This window comes from Pleurodeles waltl, chromosome 6 (genome assembly GCF_031143425.1).
Source record: "Pleurodeles waltl isolate 20211129_DDA chromosome 6, aPleWal1.hap1.20221129, whole genome shotgun sequence".
Taxonomy (NCBI): Eukaryota; Metazoa; Chordata; class Amphibia; order Caudata; family Salamandridae; genus Pleurodeles; species Pleurodeles waltl.
In genome coordinates, this window is record NC_090445.1 from 1,716,229,021 (window position 1) to 1,716,246,204 (window position 17,184).

A 17,184-nucleotide genomic window follows, 5' to 3' on the forward strand; every position below is an offset into this window, starting at 1 on the left:
TCTTTCTTTCTCTCTCTGTAGTCTTCTCACCCAATGCCTTTACTCACTTGCCTCCTCCGATTTCCTCTCCTCCTCCTATTTCATGTCTTCTCACTGGAAGGAACATTCTGGACAACATTAGAATTGGATTTAAAGCGCATTTCTGTCCAGTAGTGCATTAACAGCGCCCATAGAATGCGGTACAGATGCCACTGAGGGACAAAGCCGGTAGGTTAATGTGATATGATGGAGCACAAGCTGCGCAAAGGTTACACAAGAGACAAACTGACCCCGACTAACCCGGGAGTGTTTGCCTGTTTCCGGGATGGAAAAGCCTCGCCCGGTAACCGCTGCAGGGGTTCTCGTCGGTCTACGGTTTCATTTGCACGGATGGTCCACTTGTCAGAATGAGCTCCCACCAGTAGCGCCTTGAGGGGATCTTTTCAGCAAACACGTTTTGATAACTAGTGGACAGAATCACTTGGTACTCTAATATTTTTCCTTGAGGTTGTCTTTTGTAAGATTAAAATGATAGGAAGGTTGAGTGTTTGGGCTCATAATGTGTCCAGCATCCACTGGTCAGCATGTTTCGGCCCATGCAGAGGCCCGCGCAGGGTCCAGGGGCTTCTCCTGGTTCCAGACCCCTCGGGAGCCAGTGAGATGCAGCTTGTGTGGGGAGCTGTGGCGGGGCACAAGCATTCAGGGCACAGGCCAAGAAATCAGAGTCTGGCGGACACACTGAACCGGTCACTGATGGCCACCCTGCGGTCCCTGGAATATTGGCCTCATGGAGGGCACCTTCCAGAGGGTAACAAGCCGATGACGTAGCCTTGCAGATGAGTGCCACCTCTTGGAGAATGTGTGACCAAAGGAGGTACCATAGCTGTCCATCCATGGGGAATATTCATGCTGTGGAAGAGCTGGGTAGGAACATTTCTGCCACTATCTTTCCATCCATAGGGAGCTCAGAAGCTCAGACACACGTCAGTGGCTCTCATTCTTGGTGCGGGACCCTGGTGCTCCGTGCTTCTGGAAATGTTGGTCCCTCCGTACGAGAAGCTGCCCATCAAGGCAGACCTTTTAACCAAGCTTCCAGGACAGCGTGGAAGTCCAAGCGTCAGGGCGATAAACCTGGTGGGTTGGCATCTTAGGTCATAGAGTTTGGATATATTCATTCACCTGTTGAGTGTGCGCTCACACCGAAGGAGGCATGCGGCCTGCTACACATGCGTGCTGTGCAGGAAAGTGGGGGAGCTCTCTTCATTATCAGATAAACAAAGCTCCTTCAGGCAAGACCCCCTCTACCCCTTGGTGCCCCTCGAGGAGGCAGGGTTGGCACACACATGTATCACGCGCAGCAGCACTGGTTTCCAGCACGTCACACAGACAATACACTTCTGTTTAAAACTCCGGTCATTGAAGGTTTCATGAAGGAGCTTAGGAATAATCACTCCAAGAACAGCTCCTGTTCCCACGTGGGACCTTAATGCTGTGCTTCCGAGACTTCTGGGCCTCCCTTTGAGCCACAAGGTTGTGCAATACTTCTCCTGGAAGGTCGCATCCCTCCGGGCAGTCACTTCGAAGAGTCCTTTAGCGGTAGAAGAACCTTTCACTCCGGTACACAGGGGTAGGTAGAGCAGGACATTTCACTCGGGAACACAGTGGTAGATAGAGCAGGACCTTTCACTCGGGTACACGGGTAGATAGAAAATAACCTTTCACTCAGGTACACAGGGACAGATAAAGAAGAACCTTTCACTCAGGTACACAGGGATAGAGAATAACCTTTCACTCAGATACACAGGGATAGAGAAGAACCTTTCACTCAGGTACACAGAGGTAGATAGAGAAGAACCTTTCACTCAGGTGCACAGGGATAGATAGAGAAGAACCTTTCACTCAGGTACACATGGATAGATAGCGAAGAACCTTTCACTCAGGTACACAGGGCTAGATAGAGAAGAACCTTTCACTTGGGTACACAGGGGTAGATGGAAAAGAACCTTTCACTCAGGTACACAGGGACAGATAAAGAATAACCTTTCACTCAGGTACACAGGGATAGAGAATAACCTTTCACTCAGATACACAGGGATAGAGAATAACCTTTCACTCAGGTACACAGGGGTAGATAGAGAAGAACCTTTCACTCAGGTGCACAGGGGTAGATAGAGAAGAACCTTTCACTCAGGTGCACAGGGATTGATAGTCACTCAGGTACACAGGGTAGATAGAAAAGAACCTTTCACTCAGGTACACAGGGATAGATAGAGAAGAACCTTTCACTCAGGTACACAGTGGTAGATAGCGAAGAACCTTTCACTCAGGTACACAGGGGTAGATAGAGAAGAACCTTTCACTCAGGTGCACAGGGATAGATAGTCACTCAGGTGCACAGGGATAGATAGTCACTCAGGTGCACAGGGATAGATAGAGAAGAACCTTTCACTCAGGTACACAGTAGTAGATAACGAAGAACCTTTCACTCAGGTACACAGGGGTAGATAGAGAAGAACCTTTCACTCAGGTACACAGGGACAGATGGAGAATAACCTTTCACTCAGGTACACAGGGATAGAGAAGAACCTTTCACTCGGGTACACAGGGGTAGATAGAGAAGAACCTTTCACTCAGGTGCACAGGGATAGATAGAGAAGAACATTTCACCCAGGTACACAGGGGTAGATAGCGAAGAACCTTTCACTCAGGTACACAGGGGTAGATAGAGAAGAACCTTTCACTCAGGTACACAGGGCTAGATAGAGAAGAACCTTTCACTCAGGTACACAGGGATAGATAGAGAAGTAGATAGAGAAGAACATTTCACTCAGGTACACAGGGCTAGATAGAGAAGAACCTTTCACTCAGGTACACAGGGTTAGATAGAGAAGAACCTTTCACTCAGGTACACAGGGGTAGATGGAGAAGAACCTTTCACTCATGTACACAGGGATAGATAGAGAAGAACCTTTCACTCAGGTACACAGGGGTAGATGGAGAAGAACCTTTCATTCAGGTGCACAGGGATAGATAGTCACTCAGGTACACAGGGGTAGATGGAGAAGAACCTTTCACGCAGGTATACAGAGATAGATGGAGAAGAACCTTTCACTCAGGTACACAGGGGTAGATAGAAAATAACATTTCACTCAGGTGCACAGGGATAGTCACTCAGGTGCACAGGGATAGATAGAGAAGAACCTTTCACTCAGGTACACAGGGATAGATAGTGAAGAACCTTTCACTCAGGTACACAGGGCTAGATAGAGAAGAACCTTTCACTCAGGTGCACAGGGGTAGATAGAAAAGAACCTTTCACTCAGGTGCACAGGGATAGTCACTCAGGTACACAGGGATGGATAGAGAAGAACCTTTCACTCAGTTACACAGGGATAGATAGTGAAGAACCTTTCACGCAGGTACACAGGGCTAGATAGAGAAGAACCTTTCACTCAGGTGCACAGGGGTAGATAGAGCAGAACCTTTCACTCTGGTACACAGGGGTAGATAGAGAAGAACCTTTCACTCAGGTGTACAGCGGTAGATAGAGAACAACCTTTCACTCAGGTACACAGGGGTAGAAAGAGAAGAACCTTTCACTCAGGTATACAGCGGTAGATAGAGAAGAACCTTTCACTCAGGTACACAGGGCTAGATGGAGAAGAACCTTTCACTCAGGTATACAGAGATAGATAGAGAAGAACCTTTCACTCAGGTACACAGGGGTAGATAGCGAAGAACCTTTCGCTCAGGTACACAGGGGTAGATAGAGAAGAACCTTTCACTCAGGTGCACAGGGATAGATAGTCCCTCAGGTGCACAGGGATAGATAGAGAAGAACCTTTCACTCGGGTACAGAGGGCTAGATAGAGAAGAACCTTTCACTCAGGTACACAGGGGTAGATAGAGAAGAACCTTTCACTTGGGTACACAGGGGTAGATAGAAAAGAACCTTTCACTCAGGTACAGAGGGACAGATAAAGAATAACCTTTCACTCAGGTACACAGGGATAGAGAATAACCTTTCACTCAGATACACAGGGATAGAGAAGAACCTTTCACTCAGGTACACAGGGGTAGATAGAGAAGAACCTTTCACTCAGGTGCACAGGGGTAGATAGAGAAGAACCTTTCACTCAGGTGCACAGGGATTGATGGTCACTCAGGTACACAGGGTAGATAGAAAAGAACCTTTCACTCAGATACACAGGGATAGATAGAGAAGAACCTTTCACTCAGGTACACAGTGGTAGATAGCGAAGAACCTTTCACTCAGGTACACAGGGGTAGATAGAGAAGAACATTTCACTCAGGTACACAGGGGTAGATAGAGAAGAACCTTTCACTCAGGTACACAGGGACAGATGGAGAATAACCTTTCACTCAGGTACACAGGGATAGAGAATCACCGTTCATTCAGATACACAGGGATAGAGAAGAACCTTTCACTCAGGTACACAGGGGTAGATAGAGAAGAACCTTTTACTCAGGTGCACAGGGATAGATAGATAGAGAAGAACATTTCACCCAGGTACACAGGGGTAGATAGCGAAGAACCTTTCACTCAGGTACACAGGGGTAGGTAGAGAAGAACCTTTCACTCAGGTACACAGGGCTAGATAGAGAAGAACCTTTCACTCAGGTACACAGGGATAGATAGAGAAGTAGATAGAGAAGAACATTTCACTCAGGTACACAGGGCTAGATAGAGAAGAACCTTTCACTCAGGTACACAGGGTTAGATAGAGAAGAACCTTTCACTCAGGTACACAGGGGTAGATGGAGAAGAACCTTTCACTCATGTACACAGGGATAGATAGAGAAGAACCTTTCACTCAGGTACACAGGGGTAGATGGAGAAGAACCTTTCATTCAGGTGCACAGGGATAGATAGTCACTCAGGTACACAGGGGTAGATGGAGAAGAACCTTTCACGCAGGTATACAGAGATAGATAGAGAAGAACCTTTCACTCCGGTACACAGGGGTAGATAGAAAAGAACCTTTCACTCAGGTGCACAGGGATAGTCACTCAGGTGCACAGGGATAGATAGCGAAGAACCTTTCACTCAGGTACACAGGGCTAGATAGAGAAGAACCTTTCACTCAGGTGCACAGGGGTAGATAGAAAAGAACCTTTCACTCAGGTGCACAGGGATAGTCACTCAGGTACACAGGGATAGATAGAGAAGAACCTTTCACTCAGGTACACAGGGATAGATAGCGAAGAACCTTTCACTCAGGTACACAGGGCTAGATAGAGAAGAACCTTTCACTCAGGTGCACAGGGGTAGCTAGAGCAGAACCTTTCACTCTGGTACACAGGGGTAGATAGAGAAGAACCTTTCACTCAGGTGTACAGCGGTAGATAGAGAACAACCTTTCACTCAGGTACACAGGGGTAGTAAGAGAGGAACCTTTCACTCAGGTATACAGCGGTAGATAGAGAAGAACCTTTCACTCAGGTACACAGGGGTAGTAAGAGAAGAACCTTTCACTCAGGTATACAGCGGTAGATAGAGAATAACCTTTCACTCAGATACACAGGGATAGAGAAGAACCTTTCACTCAGGTACACAGGGGTAGATAGAGAAGAACCTTTCACTCAGGTGCACAGGGGTAGATAGAGAAGAACCTTTCACTCAGGTGCACAGGGATTGATAGTCACTCAGGTACACAGGGTAGATAGAAAAGAACCTTTCACTCAGGTACACAGGGATAGATAGAGAAGAACCTTTCACTCAGGTACACAGGGATAGATAGAGAAGAACCTTTCACTCAGGTACACAGTGGTAGATAGCGAAGAACCTTTCACTCAGGTACACAGGGGTAGATAGAGAAGAACCTTTCACTCAGGTGCACAGGGATAGATAGTCACTCAGTGCACAGGGATAGAGAAGAACCTTTCACTCAGGTACACAGTAGTAGATAGCGAAGAACCTTTCACTCAGGTACACAGGGGTAGATAGAGAAGAACCTTTCACTCAGGTACACAGGGACAGATGGAGAATAACCTTTCACTCAGGTACACAGGGATAGAGAATAACCGTTTACTCAGATACACAGGGATGGAGAAGAACCTTTCACTCAGGTACACAGGGGTAGATCGAGAAGAACCTTTCACTCAGGTGCACAGGGATAGATAGAGAAGAACATTTCACCCAGGTACACGGGTAGATAGCGAAGAACCTTTCACTCAGGTACACAGGGGTAGATAGAGAAGAACTTTTCACTCAGGTACACAGGGCTAGATAGAGAAGAACCTTTCACTCAGGTACACACGGATAGATAGAGAAGTAGATAGAGAAGAACATTTCACTCAGGTACACAGGGCTAGATAGAGAAGAACCTTTCACTCAGGTACACAGGGTTAGATAGAGAAGAACCTTTCACTCAGGTACACAGGGGTAGATGGAGAAGAACCTTTCACTCATGTACACAGGGATAGATAGAGAAGAACCTTTCACTCAGGTACACAGGGGTAGATGGAGAAGAACCTTTCATTCAGGTGCACAGGGATAGATAGTCACTCAGGTACACAGGGGTAGATGGAGAAGAACCTTTCACGCAGGTATACAGAGATAGATGGAGAAGAACCTTTCACTCAGGTACACAGGGGTAGATAGAAAAGAACCTTTCACTCAGGTGCACAGGGATAGTCACTCAGGTGCACAGGGATAGATAGAGAAGAACCTTTCACTCAGGTACACAGGGATAGATAGAGAAGAACCTTTCACTCAGGTGCACAGGGGTAGATAGAAAAGAACCTTTCACTCAGGTGCACAGGGATACTCACTCAGGTACACAGGGATAGATAGAGAAGAACCTTTCACTCAGGTACACAGGGATAGATAGCGAAGAACCTTTCACTCAGGTACACAGGGCTAGATAGAGAAGAACCTTTCACTCAGGTGCACAGGGGTAGATAGAGCAGAACCTTTCACTCTGGTACACAGGGGTAGATAGAGAAGAACCTTTCACTCAGTTGTACAGCGGTAGATAGAGAACAACCTTTCACTCAGGTACACAGGGGTAGAAAGAGAAGAACCTTTCACTCAGGTATACAGCGGTAGATAGAGAAGAACCTTTCACTCAGGTACACAGGGCTAGATGGAGAAGAACCTTTCACTCAGGTATACAGAGATAGATAGAGAAGAACCTTTCACTCAGGTACACAGGGGTAGATAGCGAATAACCTTTCGCTCAGGTACACAGGGGTAGATAGAGAAGAACCTTTCACTCAGGTGCACAGGGATAGATAGTCCCTCAGGTGCACAGGGATAGATAGAGAAGAACCTTTCACTCGGGTACAGAGGGCTAGATAGAGAAGAACCTTTCACTCAGGTACACAGGGGTAGATAGAGAAGAACCTTTCACTTTGGTACACAGGGGTAGATAGAAAAGAACCTTTCACTCAGGTACACAGGGACAGATAAAGAATAACCTTTCACTCAGGTACACAGGGATAGAGAATAACCTTTCACTCAGATACACAGGGATAGAGAAGAACCTTTCACTCAGGTACACAGGGGTAGATAGAGAAGAACCTTTCACTCAGGTGCACAGGGGTAGATAGAGAAGAACCTTTCACTCAGGTGCACAGGGATTGATGGTCACTCAGGTACACAGGGTAGATAGAAAAGAACCTTTCACTCAGGTACACAGGGATAGATAGAGAAGTAGATAGAGAAGAACATTTCACTCAGGTACACAGGGCTAGATAGAGAAGAACCTTTCACTCAGGTACACAGGGCTAGATAGAGAAGAACCTTTCACTCAGGTACACAGGGATAGATAGAGAAGTAGATAGAGAAGAACATTTCACTCAGGTACACAGGGCTAGATAGAGAAGAACCTTTCACTCAGGTACACAGTGGTAGATAGCGAAGAACCTTTCACTCAGGTACACAGGGGTAGATAGAGAAGAACATTTCACTCAGGTACACAGGGGTAGATAGAGAAGAACCTTTCACTCAGGTACACAGGGACAGATGGAGAATAACCTTTCATTCAGGTACACAGGGATAGAGAATCACCGTTCACTCAGATACACAGGGATAGAGAAGAACCTTTCACTCAGGTACACAGGGGTAGATAGAGAAGAACCTTTTACTCAGGTGCACAGGGATAGATAGAGAAGAACATTTCACCCAGGTACACAGGGGTAGATAGCGAAGAACCTTTCACTCAGGTACACAGGGGTAGGTAGAGAAGAACCTTTCACTCAGGTACACAGGGCTAGATAGAGAAGAACCTTTCACTCAGGTACACAGGGATAGATAGAGAAGTAGATAGAGAAGAACATTTCACTCAGGTACACAGGGCTAGATAGAGAAGAACCTTTCACTCAGGTACACAGGGTTAGATAGAGAAGAACCTTTCACTCAGGTACCCAGGGGTAGATGGAGAAGAACCTTTCACTCATGTACACAGGGATAGATAGAGAAGTAGATAGAGAAGAACATTTCACTCAGGTACACAGGGCTAGATAGAGAAGAACCTTTCACTCAGGTACACAGGGTTAGATAGAGAAGAACCTTTCACTCAGGTACACAGGGGTAGATGGAGAAGAACCTTTCACTCATGTACACAGGGATAGATAGAGAAGAACCTTTCACTCAGGTACACAGGGGTAGATGGAGAAGAACCTTTCATTCAGGTGCACAGGGATAGATAGTCACTCAGGTACACAGGGGTAGATGGAGAAGAACCTTTCACGCAGGTATACAGAGATAGATAGAGAAGAACCTTTCACTCAGGTACACAGGGGTAGATAGAAAAGAACCTTTCACTCAGGTGCACAGGGATAGTCACTCAGGTGCACAGGGATAGATAGAGAAGAACCTTTCACTCAGGTACACAGGGATAGATAGCGAAGAATCTTTCACTCAGGTACACAGGGCTAGATAGAGAAGAACCTTTCACTCAGGTGCACAGGGGTAGCTAGAGCAGAACCTTTCACTCTGGTACACAGGGGTAGATAGAGAAGAACCTTTCACTCAGGTGTACAGCGGTAGATAGAGAACAACCTTTCACTCAGGTACACAGGGGTAGTAAGAGAAGAACCTTTCACTCAGGTATACAGTGGTAGATAGAGAAGAACCTTTCACTCAGGTACACAGGGCTAGATGGAGAAGAACCTTTCACTCAGGTATACAGAGGTAGATAGAGAAGAACCTTTCACTCAGGTACACAGGGGTAGATAGCGAAGAACCTTTCGCTCAGGTACACAGGGGTAGATAGAGAAGAACCTTTCACTCAGGTGCACAGGGATAGATAGTCCCTCAGGTGCACAGGGATAGATAGAGAAGAACCTTTCACTCAGGTACACAGGGCTAGATAGAGAAGAACCTTTCACTCAGGTACACAGGGGTAGATCGAGAAGAACCTTCACTCAGGTACACAGGGGTAGATAGAGAAGAACCTTTCACTCAGGTGCACAGGGACAGATAGAGAAGAACCTTTCACTCAGGTGCACAGGGGTAGATAGAGAAGAACCTTTCACTCAGGTACACAGGGGTAGATGGAGAAGAACCTTTCACTCATGTACACAGGGATAGATTGAGAAGAACTTTTCACTCAGGTACACAGGGATAGATGGAGAAGAACCTTTCACTCGGGTACACAGGGGTAGATAGAGAAGAACCTTTCAATCAGGTACACCAGGGTAGATGGAGAAGAACCTTTCACTCAGGTACACAGGGGTAGACGGAAAAGAACCTTTCACTCAGGTACACAGTGGTAGATAGAGAAGAACCTTTCACTCAGGTACACAGGGATAGATAGAGAAGAAACTTTCACTCATGTACACAGGGATAGAGAATAACCTTTCACTCAGATACACAGGGATAGAGAAGAACCTTTCACTCAGGTACACAGCGGTAGATAGAGAAGAACCTTTCACTCAGGTGCACAGGGGTAGATAGAGAAGAACCTTTCACTCAGGTGCACAGGGATAGATAGTCACTCAGGTACACAGGGATAGATAGAGAAGAACCTTTAACTCAGGTACACATGGATAGATAGCGAAGAACCTTTCACTCAGGTACACAGGGCTAGATAGAGAAGAACCTTTCACTCAGGTGCACAGGGGTAGATAGAGAAGAACCTTTCACTCAGGTACACAGGGATAGATAGGGAAGAACCTTTCACTCAGGTACACAGGGGTAGTCTCTGCTAGTCTCACCATTAATGTCTCTCCCCTCTCTTCTCTCTGCTAGTCTCATCATTAATGTCTCACCATTAATGTATTTCGCTTCTCTTCTCTCTGCTAGTCTCACCATTAAAGTCTCTCCCCTCTCTTCTCTCTGCTAGTCTCACCATTAATGTCTCTCCCTCCTCTTCTTTCTGCTAGTCTCACCATTAATGTCTCTTGCTTCTCTTCTCCCTGATAGTCTCACCATTAATGTCTCTCCCCTCTCTTCTAGTCTCACCATTAATGTCTCACCATTAATGTCTCTCGCTTCTCTTCTCCCTGATAGTCTCACCATTAATGTCTCTCCCCTCTCTTCTAGTCTCACCATTAATGTCTCACCATTAATGTCTCTCGCTTCTCTTCTCCCTGATAGTCTCACCATTAATGTCTCTCCCCTCTGGTCTCGCCTTGAATGTCTCTCCCCTCTGGTGTCTCTTCTAGTCTCTCCATTAACGTCTCCCCTTCTCTCCCCCGGTGCCCGCCCGGTGCCCTCCCGGTGCCCAGGAATCGGTGAAGCCGGTGCTGAGGGCCGGGGACCCCCCCCGGGTCCGAGGGGTGCAGCAGGTGCTCTTCTGGTGCTCGGAGGTCTCCCTCCGGCTCCTGGCCCCCTTCATGCCCTTCCTGGCCGAGGAGCTCTGGCAGCGGCTGCCCCGCCGCGGCGATGCCCCCGCGCCCAGCATCTGCGTGGCACCGTACCCCTGCGGCCAGCAGCTGGTGAGTCAGGGGGTTCAGGGCCCGAGGGGTGGTATCAGGGAGGTCACCCCTGCGGAAGCTCATTCACTGTGTTCCCTCCTCGCAGGCTCACTGGCGCCAGCCTCGGGTGGAGAGCGACCTCCTCTTCGTGCAGGACGTGGTGCGTGCCATCCGTGCCCTCAGGGTGGGGTACCAGCTGAGCCGGGCGCGCCCCGAGGGTGAGTGCAGCAGGGCGCCCCGAGGGTGAGTGAGTGCACGAAGCGGGGGGGATTAATGCCCCCACGCCAGGACCCTTCACTGTGTACCGCAGACTGGCAGCGGTGATGCCAACCTTCACACTCCTGGGAGGCGTCTGGCCCTGGTTGGTGCTTCCCGCCGCCCGATTTATTACAGTTTACATTCTTCATCTGGACAGAGTTGTGTTTACTACATCCACAGCTGCTGGAACTGTTTATTTTCTTCACACCCGCCAGGTTTACACCCACCTCGTGGTCAGACAGTGCTTTGGGAATCTGTGATTTGTTTGCAGACATTTCTAGCTTGTAAAGCAGTATTACCCATAGAGAGAGGCCCTGTGACCTCTAGTGTGAGGCTAAAGAGGTGTGATAGAACAGTCCCGCTATCAGTGTGGTGGGAGGGGGTCATTGAGGGTGATGTGTTGGTGGGCATGGTGCCAGGCAGGTCAGCGGGTGAAGCATCATCTCATGGCTGAAGGTCAGGAAGCATACACTTGCCCAGGTGGTACATGTGCCAGAGGAAGGGGGCTCCCTGTGTACCCGGGTATCTTAGCTCAGGTGGGCTCCGCTGGGGCACGGGGTCCAGGTAGCCTCTGAGAGGGAAGCGCCCTCTTGCCCCCTGGCTTTTGCTGCTCGGTGCCCCCTCAGGTTTGCACACACGTGTAGGCAGCGGAATGCCCCCGGGCGCAGGTGCCCATCGATGGCAGCGCTGATGTCTTTCACTCTGTGCCCCCCAGTGACCGTGATCTGCCCCGAGGAGGGCATGGCCAGGATCCTGCAGGAGTACCAGGAGCCGCTGCAGACCCTCTCCCTCTCCGGGACCCTCAGGGTTCTCCCGCTGGCCGGAGAGAGGACCCCCGCCCGCTGCGCTGTTGGGGTCGTCAATGAGCAGTGTCGGGTCTACCTGAGCCTGCAGGTGAGTGCACGCGCACCCCCTGGTGACGAGCCACGGGGGGCGGGGGGGTGGGGGGGTGCAGATGGAGGGGCTGGGAGGGGGCTGGGAGGGGTGCAGATGGAGAGGCTGGGAGGGCTGGGAGGGGTGCAGATGGAGGGGCTGGGAGGGGTGCAGATGGAGGGGCTGGGAGGGGTGCAGATGGAGGGGCTGGGAGGGGTGCAGATGGAGGGGCTGGGAGGGGTGCAGATGGAGGGGCTGGGAGGGGTGCAGATGGAGGGGCTGGGAGGGGTGCAGATGGAGGGGCTGGGAGGGGTGCAGATGGAGGGGCTGGGAGGGGTGCAGATGGAGGGGCTGGGATGGGAGGGGTGCAGATGGAGGGGCTGGGATGGGAGAGGTGCAGATGGAGGGGCTAGGAGGGGTGCAGATGGAGGGGCTGGGAGGGGTGCAGATGGAGGGGCTGGGAGGGGTGCAGATGGAGGGGCTGGGAGGGGTGCAGATGGAGGGGCTGGGAGGGGTGCAGATGGAGGGGCTAGGAGGGGTGCAGATGGAGGGGCTGGGAGGGGTGCAGATGGAGGGGCTGGGAGGGGTGCAGATGGAGGGGCTGGGAGGGGTGCAGATGGAGGGGCTAGGAGGGGTGCAGATGGAGGGGCTGGGAGGGGTGCAGATGGAGGGGCTGGGAGGGGTGCAGATGGAGGGGCTGGGATGGGAGGGGTGCAGATGGAGGGGCTGGGATGGGAGAGGTGCAGATGGAGGGGCTAGGAGGGGTGCAGATGGAGGGGCTGGGAGGGGTGCAGATGGAGGGGCTGGGAGGGGTGCAGATGGAGGGGCTGGGAGGGGTGCAGATGGAGGGGCTGGGAGGGGTGCAGATGGAGGGGCTGGGAGGGTGCAGATGGAGGGGCTGGGAGGGGTGCAGATGGAGGGGCTGGGAGGGGTGCAGATGGAGGGGCTGGGAGGGGTGCAGATGGAGGGGCTGGGATGGGAGGGGTGCAGATGGAGGGGCTGGGATGGGAGGAGTGTAGATGGAGGGGCTGGGAGGGTGCAGATGGAGGAGCTGGGAGGGGTGCAGATGGAGGGGTTAAGAGGTGGAACATTTGGTGACGAGCCACGGGAGGAGGTGCAGATGGAAGGGCTGGGAGGGGTGCAGCTGGGAGGGGTGCAGATGGAGGGGCTGGGAGGGGTGCAGATGGAGGGGCTGGGATGGGAGGGGTGCAGATGGAGGGGCTGGAATGGGAGGAGTGCAGATGGAGGGGCTGGGATGGGAGGGGTGCAGATGGAGGGGCGAGAGGGATGGAGGGCTGGGAGGGGTGCAGATGGAGGTTCTGGGAGGAGTGCAGATGGAGGAGATGGGAGGGGTGCAGATGGAGGGGCTAGGAGGGGTGCAGATGGAGGGGCTGGGAGGGGTGCAGATGGAGGGGCTGGGAGGGGTGCAGATGGAGGGGCTGGGAGGGGTGCAGATGGAGGGGCTAGGAGGGGTGCAGATGGAGGGGCTGGGAGGGTGCAGATGGAGGGGCTGGGATGGGAGGGGTGCAGATGGAGGGGCTAGGAGGGGTGCAGATGGAGGGGCTGGGAGGGATGGAGGGGCTGGGAGGGGTGCAGATGGAGGGGCTGGGAGGGCTGGGAGGGGTGCAGATGGAGGGGCTGGGAGGGGTGCAGATGGAGGGGCAGGGAGGGTGCAGATGGAGGGGCTGGGAGGGGTGCAGATGGAGGGGCTGGGAGGGGTGCAGATGGAGGGGCTGGGAGGGGTGCAGATGGAGGGGCTGGGAGGGCTGGGAGGGGTGCAGATGGAGGGGCTGGGAGGGGTGCAGATGGAGGGGCAGGGAGGGTGCAGATGGAGGGGCTGGGAGGGTGCAGATGGAGGGGCTGGGAGGGTGCAGATGGAGGGGCTGGGAGGGGTGCAGATTGAGGGGCTAAGAGGTGGAACATTTGGTGACGAGCCACGGGAGGAGGTGCAGATGGAGGGGCTGGGAGGGGTGCAGCTGGGAGGGGTGCAGATGGAGGGGCTGGGAGGGGTGCAGATGGAGGGGATGGGAGGGGTGCAGATGGAGGGGCTGGGATGGGAGGGGTGCAGATGGAGGGGCTGGGATGGGTGGAGTGCAGATGGAGGGGCTGGGAGGGTGCAGATGGAGGGGCGGGAGGGATGGAGGGCTGGGAGGGGTGCAGATGGAGGGTCTGGGAGGAGTGCAGATGGAGGAGATGGGAGGGGTGCAGATGGAGGGGCCAGGAGGGGTGCAGATGGAGGGGCTGGGAGGGATGGAGGGGCTGGGAGGGGTGCAGATGGAGGGGCTGGGAGGGGTGCAGATGGAGGGGCTGGGATGGGAGGGGTGCAGATGGAGGGGCTAGGAGGGGTGCAGATGGAGAGGCTGGGAGGGTGCAGATGGAGGGGCTGGGATGGGAGGGGTGCAGATGGAGGGGCTAGGAGGGGTGCAGATGGAGGGGCTGGGAGGGGTGCAGATGGAGGGGCTGGGAGGGCTTGAGGGGTGCAGATGGAGGGGCTGGGAGGGTGCAGATGGAGGGGCTGGGAGGGGTGCACATGGAGGGGCTAAGAGGTGGAACATTTGGTGACGAGCCACGGGAGGAGGTGCAGATGAAGGGGCTGGGAGGGGTGCAGCTGGGAGGGGTGCAGATGGAGGGGCTGGGATGGGAGGGGTGCAGATGGAGGGGCTGGGATGGGAGGGGTGCAGATGGAGGGGCTGGGAGGGTGCAGATGGAGGGGCGGGAGGGATGGAGGGCTGGGAGGGGTGCAGATGGAGGGCCTGGGAGGGGTGCAGATGGAGGAGCTGGGATGGGAGGGGTGCAGATGGAGGGGCTGGGAGGGATGGAGGGGCTGGGAGGGGTGCAGATGGAGGGGCTGGGAGGGTGCAGATGGAGGGGCTGGGATGGGAGGGGTGCAGATGGAGGGGCTAGGAGGGGTGCAGATGGAGGGGCTGGGAGGGGTGCAGATGGAGGGGCTGGGAGGGCTGGGAGGGGTGCAGATGGAGGGGCTGGGAGGGGTGCAGATGGAGGGGCTGGGAGGGGTGCAGATGGAGGGGCTGGGAGGGTGCAGATGGAGGGGCTGGGAGGGGTGCAGATGGAGGGGCTAAGAGGTGGAACATTTGGTGACGAGCCACGGGAGGAGGTGCAGATGGAGGGGCTGGGAGGGGTGCAGATGGAGGGGCTGGGAGGGGTGCAGATGGAGGGGCTGGGATGGGAGGGGTGCAGATGGAGGAGCTGGGATGGGAGGGGTGCAGATGGAGGGGCTAGGAGGGGTGCAGATGGAGGGGCGGGAGGGATGGAGGGCTGGGAGGGGTGCAGATGGAGGGTCTGGGAGGGGTGCAGATGGAGGAGCTGGGATGGGAGGGGTGCATATGGAGGGGCTAGGAGGGGTGCAGATGGAGGGGCGGGAGGGATGGAGGGCTGGGAGGGGTGCAGATGGAGGGTCTGGGAGGGGTGCAGATGGAGGAGCTGGGATGGGAGGGGTGCAGATGGAGGGGCTAGGAGGGGTGCAGATGGAGGGGCTGGGAGGGATGGAGGGGCTGGGAGGGGTGCAGATGGAGGGGCTGGGAGGGGTGCAGATGGAGGGGCTGGGAGGGGTGCAGATGGAGGGGATGGGAGGGGTGCAGATGGAGGGGCTAGGAGGGGTGCAGATGGAGGGGCTGGGAGGGATGGAGGGGCTGGGAGGGGTGCAGATGGAGGGGCTGGGAGGGCTGGGAGGGGTGCAGATGGAGGGGCTGGGAGGGGTGCAGATGGAGGGGCTGGGAGGGGTGCAGATGGAGGGGCAGGGAGGGTGCAGATGGAGGGGCTGGGAGGGTGCAGATGGAGGGGCTGGGAGGGGTGCAGATGGAGGGGCTAAGAGGTGGAACATTTGGTGACGAGCCACGGGAGGAGGTGCAGATGGAGGGGCTGGGAGTGGTGCAGCTGGGAGGGGTGCAGATGGAGGGGCTGGGAGGGGTGCAGATGGAGGGGCTGGGAGGGGTGCAGATGGAGGGGCTGGGATGGGAGTGGTGCAGATGGAGGGGCTGGGAGGGTGCAGATGGAGGGGCTGGGAGGGTGCAGATGGAGGGGCTGGGAGGGGTGCAGATGGAGGGGCTAAGAGGTGGAACATTTGGTGACGAGCCACGGGAGGAGGTGCAGATGGAGGGGCTGGGAGGGGTGCAGCTGGGAGGGGTGCAGATGGAGGGGCTGGGAGGGGTGCAGATGGAGGGGCTGGGATTGGAGGGGCTGGGATGGGAGGGGTGCAGATGGAGGGGCTGGGAGGGTGCAGATGGAGGGGCTGGGATGGGAGGGGTGCAGATGGAGGGGCTGGGAGGGGTGCAGATGGAGGGGCAGGGAGGGGTGCAGATGGAGGGGCTGGGAGGGTGCAGATGGAGGGGCTGGGAGGGGTGCAGATGGATGGGCTGGGAGGGTGCAGATGGAGGGGCTGGGAGGGTGCAGATGGAGGAGCTGGGAGGGGTGCAGATGGAGGAGCTGGGAGGGGTGCAGATGGAGGGGCTAAGAGGTGGAACATTTGGTGACGAGCCACGGGAGGAGGTGCAGATGGAGGGGCTGGGAGGGGTGCAGCTGGGAGGGGTGCAGATGGAGGGGCTGGGAGGGGTGCAGATGGAGGGGCTGGGATGGGAGGGGTGCAGATGGAGGGGCTGGGAGGGGTGCAGATGGAGGGGCTGGGAGGGGTGCAGATGGAGGGGCTGGGAGGGGCTGGGAGAGGTGCAGATGGAGGGGCTGGGAGGGGTGCAGATGGAGGGGCTGGGATGGGAGTTGTGCAGATGGAGGGGCGGGAGGGATAGAGGGCTGGGAGGGGTGCAGATGGAGGGTCTGGGAGGGGTGCAGATGGAGGAGCTGGGATGGGAGGGGTGCAGATGGAGGGGCTAGGAGGGGTGCAGATGGAGGGGCTGGGAGGGATGGAGGGGCTGGGAGTGGTGCAGATGGAGGGGCTGGGAGGGATGGAGGGGCTGGGAGGGGTGCAGATGGAGGGGCTGGGAGGGTGCAGATGGAGGGGCTGGGATGGGAGGGGTGCAGATGGAGGGGCTAGGAGGGGTGCAGATGGAGGGGCTGGGAGCGATGGAGGGGCTGGGAGGGGTGCAGATGGAGGGGCTGGGAGGGGTGCAGATGAAGGGACTGGGAGGGTGCAGATGGAGGGGCTGGGAGGGGTGCAGATGGAGGAGCTGGGAGGGGTGCAGATGGAGGGGCTGGGAGGGTGCAGATGGAGGGGCT

At 54.5% G+C, this 17,184-nt stretch overlaps 1 protein-coding gene across 3 annotated transcripts in view; it reads left to right on the top strand.

Moving 5' to 3' along the window:
• Window positions 1-17,184, top strand: part of VARS2 (valyl-tRNA synthetase 2, mitochondrial) — a 140,570-nt gene that overhangs the window by 116,653 nt on the left and 6,733 nt on the right. For 2 of the 3 annotated variants that reach the window (XM_069241939.1, XM_069241941.1), the window contains 3 exons: window positions 10,678-10,887; window positions 10,973-11,084; window positions 11,840-12,018. The exons of the other annotated variant lie outside the window; for it this stretch is intronic. In XM_069241939.1, coding sequence (XP_069098040.1) covers window positions 10,678-10,887; window positions 10,973-11,084; window positions 11,840-12,018 — 501 coding nt within the window. The remainder of the gene's footprint in view (window positions 1-10,677; window positions 10,888-10,972; window positions 11,085-11,839; window positions 12,019-17,184) is intronic. 3 annotated transcript variants of the gene reach the window in all.